Here is a 20,043-nt window from a genome sequence, read left to right as displayed (position 1 = left end):
CATAATGGAAATAATGGGGCCATGTATTGGGGAAGCTGCATTCTGATTAATGGGGAGTAATAAATGAGTATGGGTTGGAAACAACTCCTGCATTGGCTAAACATTTTTATATAGGCTTTGAGATTAAATCTGTTGCAGCTCTGAGCACAAGGGTTGAACAAAAATTATTTGTGTTCTTGTGGCACATTGCAATATGAAAAAGAGCAGTATTATAGAGGACTTTGATAATTGGTTAGAAATTGTCAGTGTCCTCTATAGCATTGAGGTCAGTGTAAACTTTTCATCAGTCATATTGAGAGCAACCACTCTTTCAAGTGTTCTTCCTGCAACCAGGAAATTTAGGAATGCTTGCTTTGTAAATAATTTTTCCCTTCGCATATTGAGTTTCACAAATCATCTGGATTTGATATGTGAAGGTTGGATGGACTGATTGCATATCCATAGATCATTATGGGGCACTCTAGATAGTAAGAAATAAAAAAATTGCCTAGTAATATATCATAATCAGATTATATAAAAGGGGAAACTCGGGGATGTTAAAACAGGAAATTGCCAATGACTGTTTGCAGTATGCATCATTACAAAGTGATTCTGAATATCTGGGGAGCATGCGGAGCTACACATAGATCAATTCAGAATTAGGGGTGAGCTGTGTTGTGAGGAGTGACCAAGTTATTTCTCTCCCTCGTTCTATTTATTTTACTTGTTTATTTCCTTATTTATTTATATCTTGTCTGCTGGTCAAAACTAACAGCACATCTATACTGTAGAATTAATGCAGTTTGCACTTTAATTCTCAAGGCTATAGGATCCTGGGAATTGTAATTTAACGAATCACTAGCAGTCTTTGGTAAAGGAGACTAAAGATTGTGTAAAGCTACATCCCCCATGATGTCATAGTATTGCGTTATGTCAGTTAAAATAGTGTCAAATTGTATTAATTCTACAGTGAAGTTGCATCCTCAGACAAATGGCCAAGCACCTGGCCATATTAAAAAGCATACAAACTACAGATTTCATGTCAAGATGAAATTTTGCTTTCAGGGGTCCTCACATCAGAATTATATCCAATATTCTATCTCCAGATGAGAAAATATTGCTTCCTTGGTTATTGCTCAAAGTAAACTTGGATGTAGTAATATGTTGATGCTTCTGTTTTTACTCAACATTTCAATGTCCTTTGGAATTGTGTTCTTTTGTATACAGATATGCAGAGTTTGGAAAAATTACTCAAAGATGCCATTGTATATGGGCAGCCTCGCACACACAGACCCTGGAAGAAAATTCTCATCATCGTTGAAGGCATATACAGGTACAAGTATTTCTTCTCCACTACCAGTCTTGCTCAATCTTTTTGGCTGTTGTTAGTGTCCATTTTAAGGCAAACTATAATTAAAATCAAACACATGGGACTCTAACCACTTGCCCGTAACAGTTCTAATTACTTTAATCATACCTAGCAATTAGGCTCCAAGGTTAACCAGTGCTATTAAGTGTAGACCGAAAATATAAATCACTCTGCCAGAGTGTCTCACATCTTAATTTTTATCATATACACCAGGGATGGAGAGACTTGACACTGTGATTAATATCTGACCTCCATGTATTGCTTTGACTATATCTTCTGTAGTCACACTTTCAAGTCAGATAGCCTTTGTAATGAACACTCATTAAATCTGACTTAAGGTGATGTTGTGCTGGAAGGAAGAGGCTAAAATAAGCCTCTTCTGTTTATATTTACTTATGCCCCACTTTCTGTTCATTTGTTAGAACAGTTTACAAACAATTTGAATAGTGCATCAGCACAGTGTTCCAGTATTTTAAAACCTACACTTTCACAGCTCTGTTATTAAAAGACTTTAATATGAGGCATAATAGAATAAGTATGGTTATATTTTCTTCCACCATTTCTAGTAGCATGCTAAATGCATATTAATCTGTAAAATGCCTCTAACTTGCTCTAATCAAACAAGGCTGATGGGAAGAAAAATGTTTGTGTGCACACAGGCTAGTTTAACATTGACAGTGTAGTTCACATATTCACACTCCGATATAAAAGGCTCTCCGCTTCTACTAAACTTTTGTTTTATCCTTTCCCTGTTCTTGAGTTGCAAAATCACTGCCCACTTTAGTGCCTCACTGACGGATGATGGTCGCCTTTATTGTCTCTAGACTAGGAGGGTGAGACATTCACACATGTTTTCTAAATTTCTTATGTAAGCTTGAGGGTGTCTGTTGTTTAGAAAGCATAGGAATAAGAGATAAGCATTGAAATTAGTGGATATCTGTCTAATCTCATTTCTCTCCAGAATGGCAATACAGATTGCCTATCTATCTATCTATCTATCTATCTATCTATCTATCTATCTAAACATTTTATGTGTGTTCGTTGTTGTAAATGTATGTTATTATCATTTATATGCTTTTATGTTATTTATTTTATGTCTGGCACCTGGAGTGCTTTTGTGAGTCGCCCCGAGTTCCTTCAGGGAGATGGTGGCGGGGTATAAATAAAGTTGATTATTATTATTATTATTGTTATTGATTACCACAGCTCTTTAAGACATATATTTACTACTTTAACTTCTTCACCATAATAAACACTCCTTACGAGAGAGAGAAATCCGTACCATGACACAGGCAAATATTTTGGGAAGCCTGGGCACATAAGACAGTTAGAGTTAATAAAGAGACTTTAATAACATAATAGCATGTAGGGGCTAATATATTTGTTAATACTAGACATACTGGTATTCACCCGTGAATAAACATATTGCCTAAAGACTTGTCATACATAATGTAAAATGGTATGGATGACTGTGGAAGCGTAGGGGACTGCATTATGTGCTCAGGAGAACTTGGAGGGCTGCTACATTTGTTCCTGCACAAAATCTCCTTTTTGACTTCCCTCTAAGGTACAAAAAAATTTCACCATGTTTTGAGGCCATTACAGGTTCAAGAGAGTCCTTTCGTTAGAATAGGACATGGACAGAAATAATTTTGTAATTGCTTCCTGTTCAACCTGTTGGACCTGAAATGACCCAGAGTGGGCCCCAAATGTAGTGGAATTGATTCCCACAGACCTGACAGGGCATTTTGCATACAAACTCTTTTTTAAAAAATGAGTTTCCAAAAAAAGTTAATGGTTTGATTCCTGAGAGGCTCAAAACATAGTGGAAATACATTCCAATGTAGATAGATTTGTGGGACATTGAACAACTTTTAAAAAATAACTGATGAGTTGTACTTTGTCCACCACTGATGTAGGAAGTGGATATATTTCCCAGTGCTACAAAGTAGTTCCATTACCTTTCGGGCAGATTATTGTTACTCTTCCCTTATTCCTTGAAGCTTGAAAGCTTCCTCTCTTTTCAAATGCATTAAGTCTGGAGGGACTCTGTATTATTCCACATATGAATTTGCATTATCTACCAGTCTTCTGTATTACTTACAGTGAAGGTTGTATAACCATTTGAAATAATGGTTATACAACCAATAATGAGATGTCCCTTTTTCAGGGAGATTTGGGTGTTATTGGATAATTCTAAAATTCACATTAATTTTTGCTTTTTTTACAACAGCATGGAGGGATCGATTGTCAGGCTACCTGAAGTGATTGCTCTTAAGAAGAAATACAAATCTTATTTATATTTGGATGAAGCTCATAGTATAGGAGCACTGGGTCCTAATGGCCGCGGTGTAGTGGAATATTTCGGCCTTGATCCTGAGGATGTGGATATTATGATGGGCACATTCACTAAGAGCTTTGGAGCTGCTGGAGGATATATTGGAGGCAAAAAGGTAAAAAGAAAAAAAGAGTGCTAAGAAAAAGCTTCTTTTTTTTTTTTTAAGGATTGAAGTATATCACTGTTCAAAAATATTGGGAAAATATATTTAAAAAACAAACCACTGATGGATATACTTTTATCTTCTAGTAGTCATTACTTGCCTTAAAGTATATAGTCAAGAAGGCGTACAATTTTCCTTTTGGTGGTGGCTCTATGGAAAACCATCTCCCTTGTCTGCAGTTGGGAACAAAGGCAATTAATATTCATTCTTGCTGTATATATATCCAGATCAAAATTAGCTAGTATAACTTCTCAAATTCCAGAAGTACAAATATAATGACATAGATGCATAGTCCTTATTTTACTGGAGAGACAGGTTGTACTATGCTGGTTTTACTTCATTTCCTTTGCCTATCTTTGGCATAACTGGCCAGCAGAATAGTTTGGCAGTCTTTGCAACATTTCATAAATCTTCCTGCTATATCACTCAGAGTGTATTGAGTCCTATTTATTTCTTTATTTTCATTTTTAAGCCTTTCCTTCCTCTGAGACTGAGAAGGTATAACTTGTCCAAGGTCACCCACTGGGTTTTCCTGATGAATTCAAAACGTGGTTTAAAATCATTATCCAGCATTCAAATCACCACATCACTATGGCTCACTAAAACAGTTTAAAATGGTTTAAAAAACAGTAGCCACAGATATGCAATTCTTACCACTATCGTTGTATTGAAGGCTAAAAGTTCTTGTATACCTGTATCTATTCAAACATAATTCTTGATCCTTACCTTCCATCGTAGATAACAGTATAATTTGATAGGCAAGTCGGCAGAAACATTTCCCATTAAGATTGTCTTGAGCTTTGGGCAATCTGGCTCTTTCAAGATCCACAGTAATACCTGAGAGTCTGCTATTTTCACTATTCCAGGAGCTGATCGATTATCTTCGTGTCCATTCACACAGTGCAGTATATGCTACGTCGCTATCCCCTCCTGTTGTTCAGCAAATAATCACCACCATGAAGTGCATTATGGGTGAAGATGGCACAACGCTTGGTGAGTCTTATTCATAATAATGAGTAGAGTGTTTTCTGTAGGAGATGTCTTCATTTAGTCTTTCTTGTCTTGGGATAAAAAATTAAGGTTTTCTTCCAGGAGGATTTAGAAGTTGTATCATTTAAGCACTACCAGTGTCTTTCTTAACCTTTGCATTGTAGCATTCAAGTGGGTCGTGTCAGGTGCTGATGGAACAAGACATGGTGTGTTCATCTCTTCTACTTAAATGGCTACTATCGTGGAAAAAAGGCTGGATCTAACTCACACAATACATTTTTACTTATAACTTTATTTAGAATATTCTAAAACACTCAAAAATACGAGGTGATGGAATCTTAGTATTAAAATATCTTGCATTCAAACCTAAATTATGGGTTGGATTCTTTGTAGATGTTTCCAATGACCACAAGGTGGCAGTATGTATTGGACTTAGCTAGCAACTGCAGACCCATAACTTGTATGGAAATTTGTATTCTATAGTCTTCTTTTGATTCCTTCTTTTTGAAACTGAATGAATGGAACTTGTGGCATTGGTAGTGGTTAGGTTCAGAAGTGTATGTACTTTCACGTAACTAGTTTTTTCATCTGTAAAGCTTGTGTGTTTTCAACAGCCATGCTCACATTCAAGGGAAGGATATCTCATACACCATGCTTGGTTCATTTGCCAAATTATGAAAGCTGTCAGTTTTGCATAATAGGAATTTCTCAAAACTACACAAGCAATACTGTTATATGCATGTTTCCCCATCCTGCTGTAGTTTATCCCATAATATGCTGTGAAAATAAGATCCTTCGGAAGGATGGCCATTTTAAGTGTCTCCTTCTCTTCAAAGAGGCCCACAATGATGATAACTGCTAAAATATGCTAAAATCCTGTTTTAAGAGTCTAGTGTTGGCACAGCTGATCTCACCGCTCAAAACCGTCCACTTTGTACAGCCTTTGCTTCACACATTTTTGTATCGTTGACTTTACTATCTACTATACTGATGCATGGTGCTAGTACCAAAAAGACTTCACTTGTTTGTTAGAGAGCTTTGGTTCCATTAACTTCAGATTCAGCCCAGTCCTGCTTGAAGTTATCAGTACTGCATGTATAAGTTCTGCCCAAAGTCTCTGCTACTCCCAAGAAATGGAAGAAGCCTTCTGATGGTTCCTCAGTTCATAAGAAGTCCAAGTCTTTTGATTTTTTCCCCAAATAATCTGTCATCTCCTCAGAAGGGATCCAATCCTGTCTGTGTATCTTCAACTTGTTCAAAATATCAAATGTGCTAATGCTGCCTAATACTGTTGTTCTGACAGGGCCATGTGTTTCAGTTGCTGTTACCCATGATAATGTAGGTCAGTCTTGTCTGTGTTTGATTCTCCTGTTCCTAGACCTCTTAGAAGAACTTCATCTCCTAAAGTCAAACTTAACAAATGTCTGAGATTGCATTCAGAGGATAAAATGCAAGATCAGTCTTCCACTAGGGAACACTAGGACATGTTTTGTGTGTGTGTGTTTTGGTTTTTTTACTGGAACAGTCCTCTCCTCTATCCCTTTTCTGGCAAAGATCAGGGAGGGTGACATGGACTGCATTCTAGTGACACAGTTGTGATCTCGACAGCTGTGTTTTGTCATCCTCTTATCTCACCATCACTTTCACACTCTCATTATATCATGGCCTCTTCACCCCAGCTGATGATTGTATTCAATGCCCAGATCAGATCTTCACGTCCTTTGCCCCATGACTTGAGGCAATGTTTCTCAAACTCTGCTTTTCTGGACTTCAGCTTCTTCAGTTCCTAATAGCTGGTAAGCTGACTGGGATTTCTGGGAGCTAAAGTCTGAAACATTTGGAGGAGCAGTGTTTAAGAAACTGGCTTGAAGGATATTTGGCAGGAAGAATGAGCCATTCTTCATCCTGCATGTAGACAATTGACCCAGATGTTGTATGGTTATAAGAGACATTTTCTCACTTTTCTTAGTGACATGTATGTGGGCTGGCACAGATTACCTATTAATCATATTCTTCAGTTCTTGACTTATTTGGCATTGTAGGACTTCTCTATCTGTGTTTAAATAGTTTTATTAAGTTTTCAAAGATACAATGTTAAAAACATGGATGGTGAATTAAGAAAGAAAAGAGCAAAGAAGAAAAAAAGAAAGAGAGAAAAATAAATAAATAAATAAATAAAGAGAAACCCCATAGCATACAAAGACACCCACCAAGACAAATAACAAACGAGTGAATTTAAAAGACTCCCACTCTTCTCTATCATGATATTCTACAAATACACTTAATCCTTTCTTCCAAGTTTTTCTTATTTCTAGTTGCGAGCATCAGTGGTTTTCTGTTTCTTTCCTGTAAACTTCTGTTCTTTTACTTCTTCTGATTTTTGCTTCATTTCTCTCTTTTCCTTCACTCTTCTCTCCTCTTTTCATTTCTCTCTCTTTTCCTTCTTCTTTTTCTTCTTCTCTCCTCTTCCTCTCTCTCTCCTTTCCTTCTTTTCTTTTCCCTTTTTCCTTCTTTTTTCCCTTTCTTTCTTTTCTCCCCTTTCCCCTCTTTCTCTTTCTCTCTTCCTCCTCATTCCTCATATTATTTTAAGTTGTTGTTAGTCTACTTCCTCTTCCTATTTTGTCTGGTCATATTAGTATCCTGATCTTGTTTTCCTTTAACCACTCTCTAACGCAGGCATGGGGAACCTTCGGCCCTCCAGGTGTGGTGGACTTCAACTCCCACAATTCCTTGAGGCCAAGGTAAGCCTTTGGGGCGAATGCCGAGCCTCAAGGAATTGTGGGAGTTGAAGTCCACCACACCTGGAGGGCCGAAGGTTCCTGACCCCTGCTCTAACGGGAGACTTCTCTATCTGTTCAATAAGAGTATACATAGCTGTTCTCTTAACCTCAGTAGACTGAAAGCCAAAACTAAGGTAACAGCAACATCTGTTATAGAACTCCAATATTCTGATATGAATGTGTCGCCATTTCATATGTGTACCTGGCTGGCGTGCCCATACAGACTATCTTGTCAAGCAGCTAGTTTAGCTCAGCCACTTACTTTGGTCTGACCAGGGATTCTGCTTCCTTTGGCTTGTCTGTGCTTCAGTCATCATGAGTATAGTTTCACCCTCCATCCGGGTATGTATAGCTTGCTAATATTCCACATTTCACAAACCATGAAGAAGAAAAGTATGTTGTTTACCTGTAATTGTAGGAGCCCCCGGTGGTGCAATGGGTTAAACCCTTGTGCCGGCAGGATTGAAGACCAACAGGTCAGAGTTTCTAATCTGGGAAGAGTGCAGATGAGCTCCTTCTGTGAGCTCCAGCTCCCCAGGCAGGGACATGAAAGAAACCTCCCACAAGGATAGTAAAACATCAAAACATCAGTGCATCCCCTGGGCAACATCCTTGCAGACGGGCAATTCTCTCACACCAGAAGCAACTTGCAGTTTCTCCTAACACACACACACACAATCAAACTTGTAATTGTGGCTCTTTGAGGTCACCTGTGAACTCACACCCCCACCACCCTCTATTGCTGTGCTCACCTTCCTTGATTGCTGGCATTTATGGTGGACATGGAACTGAGGAACTTGGAGTAGGAACTGTACTGACTGTGTGTGGTATAATGGGTAGATGTAGGCCCTCAGCTGAAGAGATCTAGCTCTGAAAGTGTCTGAAGATGGTCTGCACAGGTGCATAGATTCTTATATGTATGACTTCACAGGTAGCTACTAGAAAAACCTCAAATATAAGTTAGCAACCTGCTTTTCCAGTGCAGGTTACCACTGAAATCATGTTTATATGGTGGAATGCAACTGAACATAAGGTTATTTTGAGAGATGTTATAGTTGAATTGTGTGTCATATATGTTGTTGTTTACTGAGCTGCCTGCATGATCCTTATTCCTTTAAATATTTTGAGCTGATTGTTAGTTAAACAATCTTTATGATGTGGAGAAAGAGACATATTTATCCCAGTACTAGTCATTAAAGGAATAACAAGAGAGGAGGACAGATGAAAAGATGCAATTTATGTAGCTTTTAATTAAGTATTATGGAACTCAGTAGCATAAGATAAAGTTATAGCTGCCATCTTTTAACATGAAACAAGTCAAATTTGTGAATAATAAAACTACCAGTATCTTACAGTGCATGGTATCCTTTAGTATTAGACAGAGAATGCTTCTCAGGAAATGAAAGTGGGAGGCCACTGTTGCATTCATGACTTGCTCATAGGCTTCCTACAAGCAATGCATTGGGCATTGTGGGAACAGGATCATGGACTCGATATACCATTGGTCTTATCCAGTAGAGTTTGTCTTATGTTCTTAATGAGAAGAGATGGGGGGTAAACAACTTTACCATTGTCTTTGGAAGCATTCAGTCGGTGTAAACTTAGGCAGGAACATTTATTTCCCACTTCTGTAATACATTGGCTATTGTTAAATATTTGCCATCATTCCAGAAAATTTCTTTTAACTAAACAGGATGTTAAACAGCAGGCACCTTAGATAGAATACACATGCCACAGAGAACAGCATGACCATTTCCGAAATGGGACAAGAGGCTAATGAAGACTGAATAGACTTAATTAGGTGACAGCACGTGAACATGCAATCTGGAAGGAGATAGCAGCTTCCCTTCCTTTATTTCCTATTGTTTGTTCAAACAAATCTTTCAGTGTCTGGTATTGTTTCTGTCTGGCCTTCATAATGGCCATCCACAGGGTGCTGTCTGAAGTAGTCCGTGTTAGTTTAAAAATACAAATTGTGGCAGTATTTGTATCTGTGTTTTGCAATTGAAGATGACTAAAAGACCAGCTTAATTCAAGCAGCTTCTAGATAGAAGTACAAAAAATATATTCATAGGAATCTGTTTCTTTTATCTTCTTAATAGGGGTTCTATTTTTTCTTGATAGGGTTACTATTTTCTTACTATATTGTACATGAGAATCATACATACTCCTTACCTCCAAGGTTTATAGACATCTTCTTGCTGTTTGAATATTTTGTGATTTTTGACACATGACTTCAAAGTGAGTAGGCTGTTGAGATTGTGAAACCAGTATAGTAAGGTGCCTATTCAGTGTATCTGAATATTTTTGAGGATGTTTGACTTAACCAAAGAACGACGAACACCTCAAATATGCGGGAAATGATGTTTCTTTGGAAAGGAGACTTTAACCACAATCTCGAGAACAGAATCTATCCTTTCTTTGTATATGATTTTACAAAGGGGGTGTAATTTGTTGCTCTCTTAAAACTATCAGATTTGGAACAAATTTTGTGTAACCTGATACTGTTGTAGAAAAGACCCAAGAGTGGTCAAAAGATATTGAGTGAATGACAGTTTACTTTGGAGTCAAAAAGTATTGCTTTATCTAGGGGTAGATATTTATTTCAATTTGCAAGCAAATTATTTTAAATCTTTAAAATATTAAAAGAAATAAATTTAGAAACAGAGATATAGCATAAAATGCTGCTTCTTTTCATTTGTGTTGCTGTTTTTCACAAATGAGAAAAATGTGCCCTGTAGACTGTGTGTCACCCTCAGAGCGGTGTTTGTAATCTCTAAGGACTTCAACTTTCCTATCCATCAAGTTTTACAACTTTTATGCATTCAAAAATGTCTGCCATGTCTGGGGGGGAGGGGGGAGTGGGCTTTTTCAAGACATGAAATAATTTTTTTATTTGCTTTGTGTTTTGAAAAAATGTCTTCCATGGGCTCAAAATAGTACAAGGCAATATTTCCTCTCCTTCTCTAGAGAGCCAGAGGGGCATTTTGTGTTTTTTGAGATCATTTTGTGGAGGAGGGAGCATCAGTGTATATATGGCCACTAGACCTCCAGAAGTTGTGTACCTAGTTGTATATCCAAACATGCTGTTTTATAAGATTTCTGGGCCTCTGGAGCAACATGGGTCGGGGCACAGATAGCCACAAGGGGAGTCAGTGAAATTTCCCTTGGTAGAGGTTGCCTTGTGAGTGGAGTTCCTCAAATGAATAGCCTGCAACCAATTTTGTCTATTTTGTTTCCAGAGTTCAACTATTTGTATGCAACTTTACTGCTTTGTGGATTTTGATATTGAGGAGTATGTAATGAGTGCACAAATGATGCACTGTGAGTCTGATGTTATCCATAAAATACATTTCCCTGAGTTTGGTTGAACTTCCAATTAAATAAGTGTGCATGGGATTGCAGTTTGACAATAGCATGCATGATGATACAGTTGTCCACATAAGATTTGCTTCTTACATAAGATCAGTTGTAATGTGCCAGAATTTTTGTGGAGGGAGAGTGGGAAGAAGAGCCAGTCATGACTAATGCAAAGTGTGTTACCCAAAATTTATCTGAACAAAAGATGCAAAATACACATGCTAGCTTTTGGAGCCCACTAGCAAAGATGGTTGAAAAGTCATTCAGGGAACAGCATTGATGTTAAAGATACCCAGACTTCTGAGATGTTTGCTTGAGGTGGTTTTCAGAAGGTTGATGCAGATCAGGCCAAACCCCCCGGAAGTCTACAATGGAGTCCATCTTGATTATTATTGTGTTTCTTTATGTTTACCATTTATTTGCTGCTTTAAATAATCTCTCTGGTATAGTGGCAGCAAACATATTTTTGGCTTGGCTAGAAGGAAGACTGTTTTGAAACAGGGTCAACTTTAAAAAATGAAACTGCTTATCACTTTTCATGCTAGGTAAGGTATGGAGTAGGCTTAAATATCCTCAATGCTCCAGGTCCAATCTCATCTCAGAACCTAGGCAGGATCAACTCTGATTATTACTTGCATGGGAGTCGGCCAAAGAATATCAGGTCTGTAGGCTATATTTCAGAGGAAACAATTGGCAGAACAATTGGCAGAAGTATTCCTTGCCTAAGAAAACTATGAAATTCATTCAGTCGCCATAAGTCAGCAGGCGATTTGAAGGTACAAATATAAGATATGGATGAGATAGCTCAGTTTTCAAGTTCAGTAACATATCCTTGCTATCAAGGTATAACAAATATATCTTAATTATTTTGAAAATGGTTGGTCTATGACCCTTGGTTAGTATATTTTGGATATAATGTAGTTATTGTGCATTTGCAAAGAAAAGATTGGAGTAATACGTTTGAGTGAAAAATGTATTAAAATGCTTTGGTGAAATTAAAAATGCTGTAATATTTGAATTGACAACTTTTTCTGATATGTAATAACTGAGCTGTGTTTTTAAATAGCACACAGAGCTATGCATTTTTAAGTTGTGCTGAATTGCGGTCCCGTGCATTTGGAAATTAGGCCTTTCATTGGATGGGAATGTCCTCTTACATATGTCCTCTTACATATGATTGAGAATGTCCTCTTACATATGATTAAACAACACCCTTTAAACTGAGGCCAAAAATGTTCAGTTATACCATAAGCACTTCTCATTTGAATTTCCTCCAATAAGTGACTTGTTAATGAGGTGTTAAATTATCACTTTGGGAACCCAGGGACTAGTCAAAACTAATTTGGGCAGAGCAAAACTTTTTTTGTTGTTGCTGACCTCAAGAATCCCAAGCTGTGCCAAGGAGCTGTTGGGAAAACAAATACTTTGGGGGTCATAAAGAGTTTCCTGCTTCTCCTCAGGGGACTGACAGCTTTAAACATCACGTACTGGGGTTGTGTTTCTGGCAGGGGGTCTTTTAAATCTAACAAACTGCTCCTCCCCTTGTACTCCCACAAGGCATAAGAGTAGGCTCCATGAAATCTCTGTTAATCTAATTTTCAGTAGAATCTTTTGCTCCTTTTAGAAGAAAGTTCACAGATGCTCAGTGTATTAATATACTTTCCTATGTGGCTTATTAGCACACATTGCAAGTGTATTTGTAGTGTAAAATGATTTCCATGCTTCTCCAGTTTTCAAAAACCTGTCCAAAATGTCAGAAGAAACTATCTGAATTGTTCACTTCTTGGTGAATTACTTTTTTCCTTTGTTTGAACAGATGTGCACTACCAACTGACATTGCAGTGCTGTTACCAAGTACTCTGTTGATATGCCATAAGAAATCTACTTAGAACAAGGGAAAAGTTAGGATTTTTACTGTTCTTTCATTGAGATTTGATATTTAAAATGGTTTTGTTAAATGGTTTTACATTTTATATTGCTGGCCATATGACTCCTTTAGAAAATTAAGTAGTGATATTGGTCTGAAATTACTTGAAGACACAACATAACAACAATTACTGCTAGTGGTAATGCTAAATAATAATTCCAAATAGTAGCTATCCTTTGTGCATCCTTCTAAACAAATCATGTCACATTTTGTTTTACTTGATCTTTATGAAAGACAACAAGATAGAGTAACATGCTTGGGTGTATACTTTCCTACTTAGTAATCTAACTGTCCTCATGTATCTTGAGATTTGAGTTGTCAGTTAATATTTTGGAAGTACTTTTTTCACACTCATATCTGTTCTGTATTTTAGTATTCTCACTCCAGTGTCATGAACTTCATATTTTTGAGTTATAGGTCATGAATGCTTCCAGTTTTGACTTTCTCAGGCCATTGTGTTGAGTTCTTCAGCTAGATCTAGATAAAACTCCATTGTAGCGTCCTGAGTTATAGTAATATCTTTAGGGATATTGCCATAGACTACATCCGTTTCTGTTGGTACAATGAGCATCTGGAATATATCTATTTTAGCAAACTAAATTGGGACAAGCAAGGACTGAAGTAATATTTAGATGAATTCTGCATATGACAAACATCATTTTTATGGTTTTTACTGTATACCAAACCTATAATAATCTCACTTCCCTCCCTCCCCCCATTTCCGTTTTTAGTAGCCTGAATCCAATAGTTTTCACCAGGGGTATCTAGTCTTTTGGCTTCCCTGGGCCAAGTCTTGGGCCTCACATAAAACACTGATAACTGTTGAATGAAAAAGAAGTCCATAATTTTCATGATATCCTCAGTCACAGATAAGCAAAAAAATGTCCTTGTATCATAATCCTAATTAGAGTTAAAAAACCAATTCGGCCAATTCGTGAGCAAACCTTAAGAAAAATTCCAAAATGTCCTCCCGACATGGTAAACTTGGGTTCCAAGGTAGACGGTCCTCCCGGATTAAAGGTGGTGCTGTTGAACGCCAGGTCTGTCAATGGTAAAACATCAACCATTCAGGATTTAATCCTGGATGAAAAGGCAGACCTGGCGTGCATCACGGAGACCTGGTTGGACGAGGCTGGAGGGGTTAATCTCACCCAGCTTTGCCCACCAGGTTATGCCGTGCAACACCAACCGAGATCCGGGGGGCGGGGAGGCGGAGTTGCAATAGTCTATAAAGATTCCATCTCCTTGGTCAGGGGCCCGGCCTTACAGTCGACCTTGTTTGAATGTGTCCACCTGAGGCTAGGAGACCGGGACAGAATAGGGCTGTTGTTGGTGTACCGACCACCCCGCTGCACCACGGCCGCCCTACCTGAGCTTGCAGAGTTGGTCTCGGGCCTGGCATTGGAGTCCCGGCGGCTTGTAGTGCTGGGGGACTTCAATGTCCATGCAGAGACCACTCTTTCAGGAGCGGCTCAGGACTTCATGGCTTCCATGGCAACTATGGGGCTGTCCCAATTAATATCTGGCCCTACCCACTGTGCTGGACACACACTTGACTTGGTCTTCTGTCAGGGCTGGGAAGAAGGGGGCGGTCTGGAGGAGTTATCAATCTCCCCTTTGCCATGGACTGACCACCACCTGATCAAGTTTAGACTTGCTGCAACTTCTAACCTCCGCAGGGGTGGTGGACCCATTAAGATGGTCCGCCCCAGGAGGCTTATGGATCCAGAAGGACTCCTGATGGCTCTTGGGGATGTTTCCGCTGCCTTGGATGGTGATTCTGTCGATGCCCTGGTCGCTCACTGGAATAGGGAGTTGACTAGGGCAATAGACACGATTGCTCCGGAGCGCCCCCTCTTAAGTCGCCGAGCGAAACCGGCCCCTTGGTTCAACGAGGAGCTGGTGGAGCTAAAGCGAACAAAGAGGTGGCTAGAGAGCGTGTGGAGGAAACAGCCCAGCGAGTCAAACCGAACACGCCTACGCCTCTATCTAAGGGCGTATGGCGCGGCAATAGAGGCCGCGAAAAATGCTTTCTACTCGGCCAATATTGCGTCCGCAAGGAACCGTCCGGCAGAGCTGTTCCGAGTAGTCAGAGGGTTGTTGAATCCCACCTTGAGTGGGTCCCCTGACGACTCGACAGCGCGCTGTGAAGCATTTGCTCAGTACTTTGCGGACAAAGTCGCTTTGATCCGCGTGGGCTTTGACACCACATTAAGTGCAGTCTCTGAGGATGTAACTCAAGCATCTGCTTGTCCAGTTTTGTTGGATTCGTTTCGATCTGTTCAACTCGACGAGGTCATCAGGGTTCTGGGAGAGGCGAGGCCCACCACATGCATCCTAGACCCCTGCCCTTCCTGGCTGGTAAAAGAAGCCAGAGGGGGTTTGGCAGAGTGGGTAAAGGTGGTGGTTAATGCCTCCCTTCGGGAAGGCAAGATTCCAGCCAGCTTAAAACAAGCTGTCATCAAACCGCTGTTGAAAAAACCATCACTAGACCCCACTCAATTCGTCAACTTTCGGCCAGTCTCCAATCTCCCCTACTTGGGCAAAGTCCTGGAACGTGTGGTGGCCTCGCAACTCCAGGAATTCCTGGTGGACACGGACTATCTAGATCCGTCACAGTCTGGCTTTAGGCCGGGACATGGTACTGAGACAGCCTTGGTCGCCTTAGTTGATGATCTGCGCCGGGAACTGGACAGGGGGAGTGTGTCCCTGTTAGTTCTGCTGGACCTCTCTTCGGCCTTCGATACCGTCGACCACGGTATCCTTCTGGGACGCCTCGCGGGAATGGGTCTCGGGGGTACTGCCTTGCAGTGGCTCCGGTCCTTTCTCGAGGGTCGCTCCCAGAAGGTGTCACTAGGGGACTCCTGCTCGACTCCTCGGCCATTGTACTGTGGAGTCCCGCAGGGCTCAATACTGTCCCCTATGTTGTTTAACATATACATGAAGCCGTTGGGAGAGATCATCCGGAGTTTTGGGGTGCGATGTCATCTGTACGCAGATGATGTCCAACTCTATCACTCATTTCCACCTGCCACTAAGGAGGCTGTTCAGGTCATGAACCGGTGCTTGGCCGCTGTCACGGACTGGATGAGGGACAACAGATTGAAACTAAATCCAGACAAGACAGAGGTACTCCTGGTCAGTCGTAAGACCGAACAGGGTACGGGGTTACAGCCTGTGTTGGACGGGGTCACACTCCCCCTAAAAGCACAGGTACGCAGTCTGGGAGTTCTCCTGGATTCATCGCTGAGCCTGGAACCCCAGGTTTCAGCGGTGGTCAGGGGAGCATTCGCACAATTAAAACTTGTGCGCCAGCTGCGTCCGTACCTTGGGAGGGCTGACTTGGCCACGGTAGTACACGCTTTGGTTACATCCCGCTTAGATTACTGCAACGCTCTCTACGTGGGGTTGCCTCTGAAGACTGCCCGGAAGCTGCAGCAAGTACAACGCGCGGCAGCCAGATTACTAACGGGTGCGGGATACAGGGAGCACACCACTCCGCTGTTACTCGAACTCCACTGGCTGCCGATTAGCTTCCGAGCACAATTCAAAGTGCTGGTGTTAACCTATAAAGCCCTAAACGACTCCGGCCCTGTTTACCTCTCCGAACGTATTCTCCCCTACGAACCATCAAGACCACTAAGATCGTCTGGAGGGGCCCTGCTCTCGGTCCCTCCGCCTGCACAAGCACGGCTGGTGGGGACGAGGGACAGGGCCTTCTCGATGGTGGCCCCTCGACTTTGGAACTCCCTGCCATTAGAGATTAGAACTGCCCCCTCCCTCATGACGTTCAGGAAACTAACAAAGACCTGGTTGTGGAACGCGGCATTTGACAACTGATTTAATTCTTTGCCCACATGAAAGGAGGATGATGAATGTGATTGTGATGGTGTTCGATGATTTGGCTCTTTTAACTAGGATGTTAATATTTTAATGTGTATGGTGCTGATATTTTAATCGTGTAATGAAGTGGCATTGTGTTGTTATTGTATATTTTTTGTATGTTAACACATGTTGTGAACCGGTCCGAATCCCTCTTTGAAGGTGAGAGGGTCGGTATATAAAACCTCGAAATAAATAAATAAATAAATAATTATTTCTAAGTAATAAAACATTATTTTTTAAAATACTATTTTACAATTATATTTTTATTATAAAAGTGAAAGAAAATGGGGTAACATAAAACAGTACTAGTGGAATATTTGTCATTGTTTTTGAGAAACTAATATCTGGTTCAATAGACGTAAAGGCAATTCTGAGTTCTCAAGCTGCTTATCAGATATTTTAGTTCTAAATATACTCTTCGTGTGCTTTTTCCTTGAAAATACTTGTCCACAAATTTAGGTGCTGCCAAAAAGTGATAACACAAAGAAGACATGATTGTGGAGCTAGGAATATTTGTCTCCGGGAAGATAGGTCTTTTAAAAGTCAAGCAAAATCAAGTTTTAAAAAATCTCAAAATGTTTTAAATAAGTTGACAATTTTGTGTTGGACTGCGTTCATAGCTGTGTTGGGCTGCATGTGGCCTATGAGCTGTGGGTTGCACAAGCCTGGTTAACACCCTCTAATGAAAGAACCTTCATCAATTGCTTCAGAAGGAGGTAGAGCCCCTCTCTATGCTGTCCGTGTATGTCCTCAACAGGACATTCTTCTTTTCGTCAGCATCCTTTGCCACCTAAAACTCTCCTTTGGGTGTCTCAACCTTCAGCAAGAGATATTGATTGCTTATTTATCGTGTCATCAGCAACCATACCATTATATTACAATTCTAACAGAACAAAACAAACACACAGATTAAAAAGGAAAAAAACACACACACACACACAGATTTTGCAAACTTGATAGTTGGTTAAATGTCTTTTGACCAGTATCTGGCCACTTGGAGTGCCTCTGGTGTTGCCGCAAGAAGGTCCTCCATTGTGCATGTGGCAGGGCTCAGGGTGCATTGCAGCAGGTGGTCAGTGGTTTGTTCTTCTCCGCACTCGCATGCCGTGGATTCCACCCTGTAGCCCCATTTCTTAAGATTGGCTCTGCATCTCGTGGTGCCAGAGCGCAGTCTGTTCAGCGCCTTCCAAGTCACCCAGTCTTCTGTGTGTCCAGGGGGGAGTCTCTCATCTGGTATCACCCATGGATTGAGGTGTTGGATTTGGGCCTGCCACTTTTGGACTCTCTCTTGCTGGGGTGTTCCAGCGAGTGTCTCTGTAGATCTAAGAAAACTATGTCTTGATTTAAGTCGGATGTCAGGTGATGCAATACCGGCTAAGCAGTGTAATTTCTCCAGTGGTGTAGGGTGCAGACACCCTGTGATAATGCGGCATGTCTCATTAAGAGTCACATCTACTGTTTTAGTGTGGTGAGATGTGTTCCACACTGGGCATGCATACTCAGCAGCAGAGTAGCATAGCGCAAGGGCAGATGTCTTCACTGTGTCTGGTTGTGATCCCCAGGTTGTGCCAGTCAGCTTTCGTATGATGTTGTTTCTAGCACCCACTTTTTGCTTTATGTTCAGGCAGTGCTTCTTGTAGGTCAGAGCACGGTCCAAAGTGACTCCCAGGTATTTGGGTGTATTGCAATGCTCCAGTGGGATTCCTTCCCAGGTAATCCTCAGAGCTCGGGATGCTTGTCTGTTCTTAAGGTGAAAGGCGCATGTCTGTGTTTTAGATGGATTAGGGATCAGTTGGTTTTCCCTGTAATAGGCAGTAAGAGCACCTAGAGCTACGGAGAGCTTCTTTTCAACCATCTCAAAGCTCCCTGCTTGAGTGGTAATGGCACGATCATCATTGATTGCTTAGTAAAGGGTATAATCTCTACTTGGATCCACTAATCTAGCTTCTGCTATCCGTAAGCATGCACAACTGGATTGTAGCCGATGTACTGTGCGTCTGAATTCAGATGAGTAGTTAACTGTGATATTGACCTCTCAAGCAAAAAGAAACACATGGTAAATATAGCCCTCACTCACTGTTATATAAAGCACTTAAATTGTTTCCATGGAATGCCTTGTAAATGTTCCTCATAGAGCACACGCCTCTGAAGTCAACAAATTCCAACGCTTTAAAAAGCATGGTGTTTGTACATGTTCCTGATGCTCCCATTCTGTGTGGCTTCTTGGTTAGACTCCTGAAAGCACATTTGGAAAAAAAAGGTTATGGGACTGAGCATGTTTACTGCCCAATGCCCCAATACTGATGACCTTTTTTTGCTTAAATCTTTCTGGATTTACTCTTTCTTTGCGTACATGATGCAATAATTCTTTTGGGCTTTACTCCAAAAGGCATAAGTATATCTAAAGAAAACAGATCAAAGCATTGCGGTCAAGTCAGCAGACGATCTGTAGACTCTGGCTCGTTTCTTCCTTTTCAAGCCTGTGTTTTTTATTCCCTTTGAAACCTGACATTTAATGTATTTCATCTGTCATTGGCACAGGTCCAAATACTAGTGTCCATGATTACTTGAAAAGGGACTATCTGACAAATGTCAGCTTTTACCACAAAATATATTTGTATTGTGGATATTTATACTTATGTTAATTAATCCTTTTTAAATACTGTATGCTCATAGCATAATAGTAACAAAATCAATTTCAATTTATCAATTAAAACTGATGACAGGGTCTAAAATATTTTAAATAAATAGTAGCTATATGAGTACTTAAAGCAGGGGTCCTCAAACTAAGGCCCGAGGGCCAGATACAGCCCTCCAAGGTCATTTACCCGGCCCTCACTCAGGGTCAACCTAAGTCTGAAATGACTTGAAAGCACACAACAACAACAACAACAACAATCATCCTACCTCATCAACCAAAAGCAGACCCACACTTCCCATTAGAATACTAATAAGTTTATATATTTTTAAATTGTTCTTCATTTTAATTATTGCATTGCTTTTAAATGTTTTTGCACTACAAATAATATGTGTACAGTATGCATAGGAATTCAGTCTTTTTTTTCCAAATTATAATCTGGCCCTCCAACAGTTTGAAGGACTGTGACCTGGCCCTCTGTTTAAAAAGTTTGAAGACCCCTGACTTAAAGGCTATAATATATTTGTTTACCATGTTATTTCAGTGACTAGAGAAAAACAGATAATAGTCAGGTTACTAAATTGATGGCGTGGTATAGTTGTATGTTCAAAATA

The 20,043-nt window shown here is 40.2% G+C and overlaps 1 protein-coding gene across 2 annotated transcripts in view; it reads left to right on the top strand.

Moving 5' to 3' along the window:
• SPTLC2 (serine palmitoyltransferase long chain base subunit 2) overlaps positions 1 to 20,043 on the top strand; it is a 70,068-nt gene that overhangs the window by 24,984 nt on the left and 25,041 nt on the right. For both annotated transcript variants that reach the window (XM_060757781.2, XM_060757788.2), the window contains 3 exons: positions 1,207 to 1,312; positions 3,582 to 3,801; positions 4,716 to 4,842. In XM_060757781.2, the coding sequence (XP_060613764.1) occupies positions 1,207 to 1,312; positions 3,582 to 3,801; positions 4,716 to 4,842 (453 nt within the window). The remainder of the gene's footprint in view (positions 1 to 1,206; positions 1,313 to 3,581; positions 3,802 to 4,715; positions 4,843 to 20,043) is intronic.

The sequence above is a fragment of the Anolis sagrei genome, chromosome 1 (assembly GCF_037176765.1).
Source record: "Anolis sagrei isolate rAnoSag1 chromosome 1, rAnoSag1.mat, whole genome shotgun sequence".
Taxonomy (NCBI): Eukaryota; Metazoa; Chordata; class Lepidosauria; order Squamata; family Dactyloidae; genus Anolis; species Anolis sagrei.
This window is presented reverse-complemented; position numbering and strand designations above follow the sequence as displayed.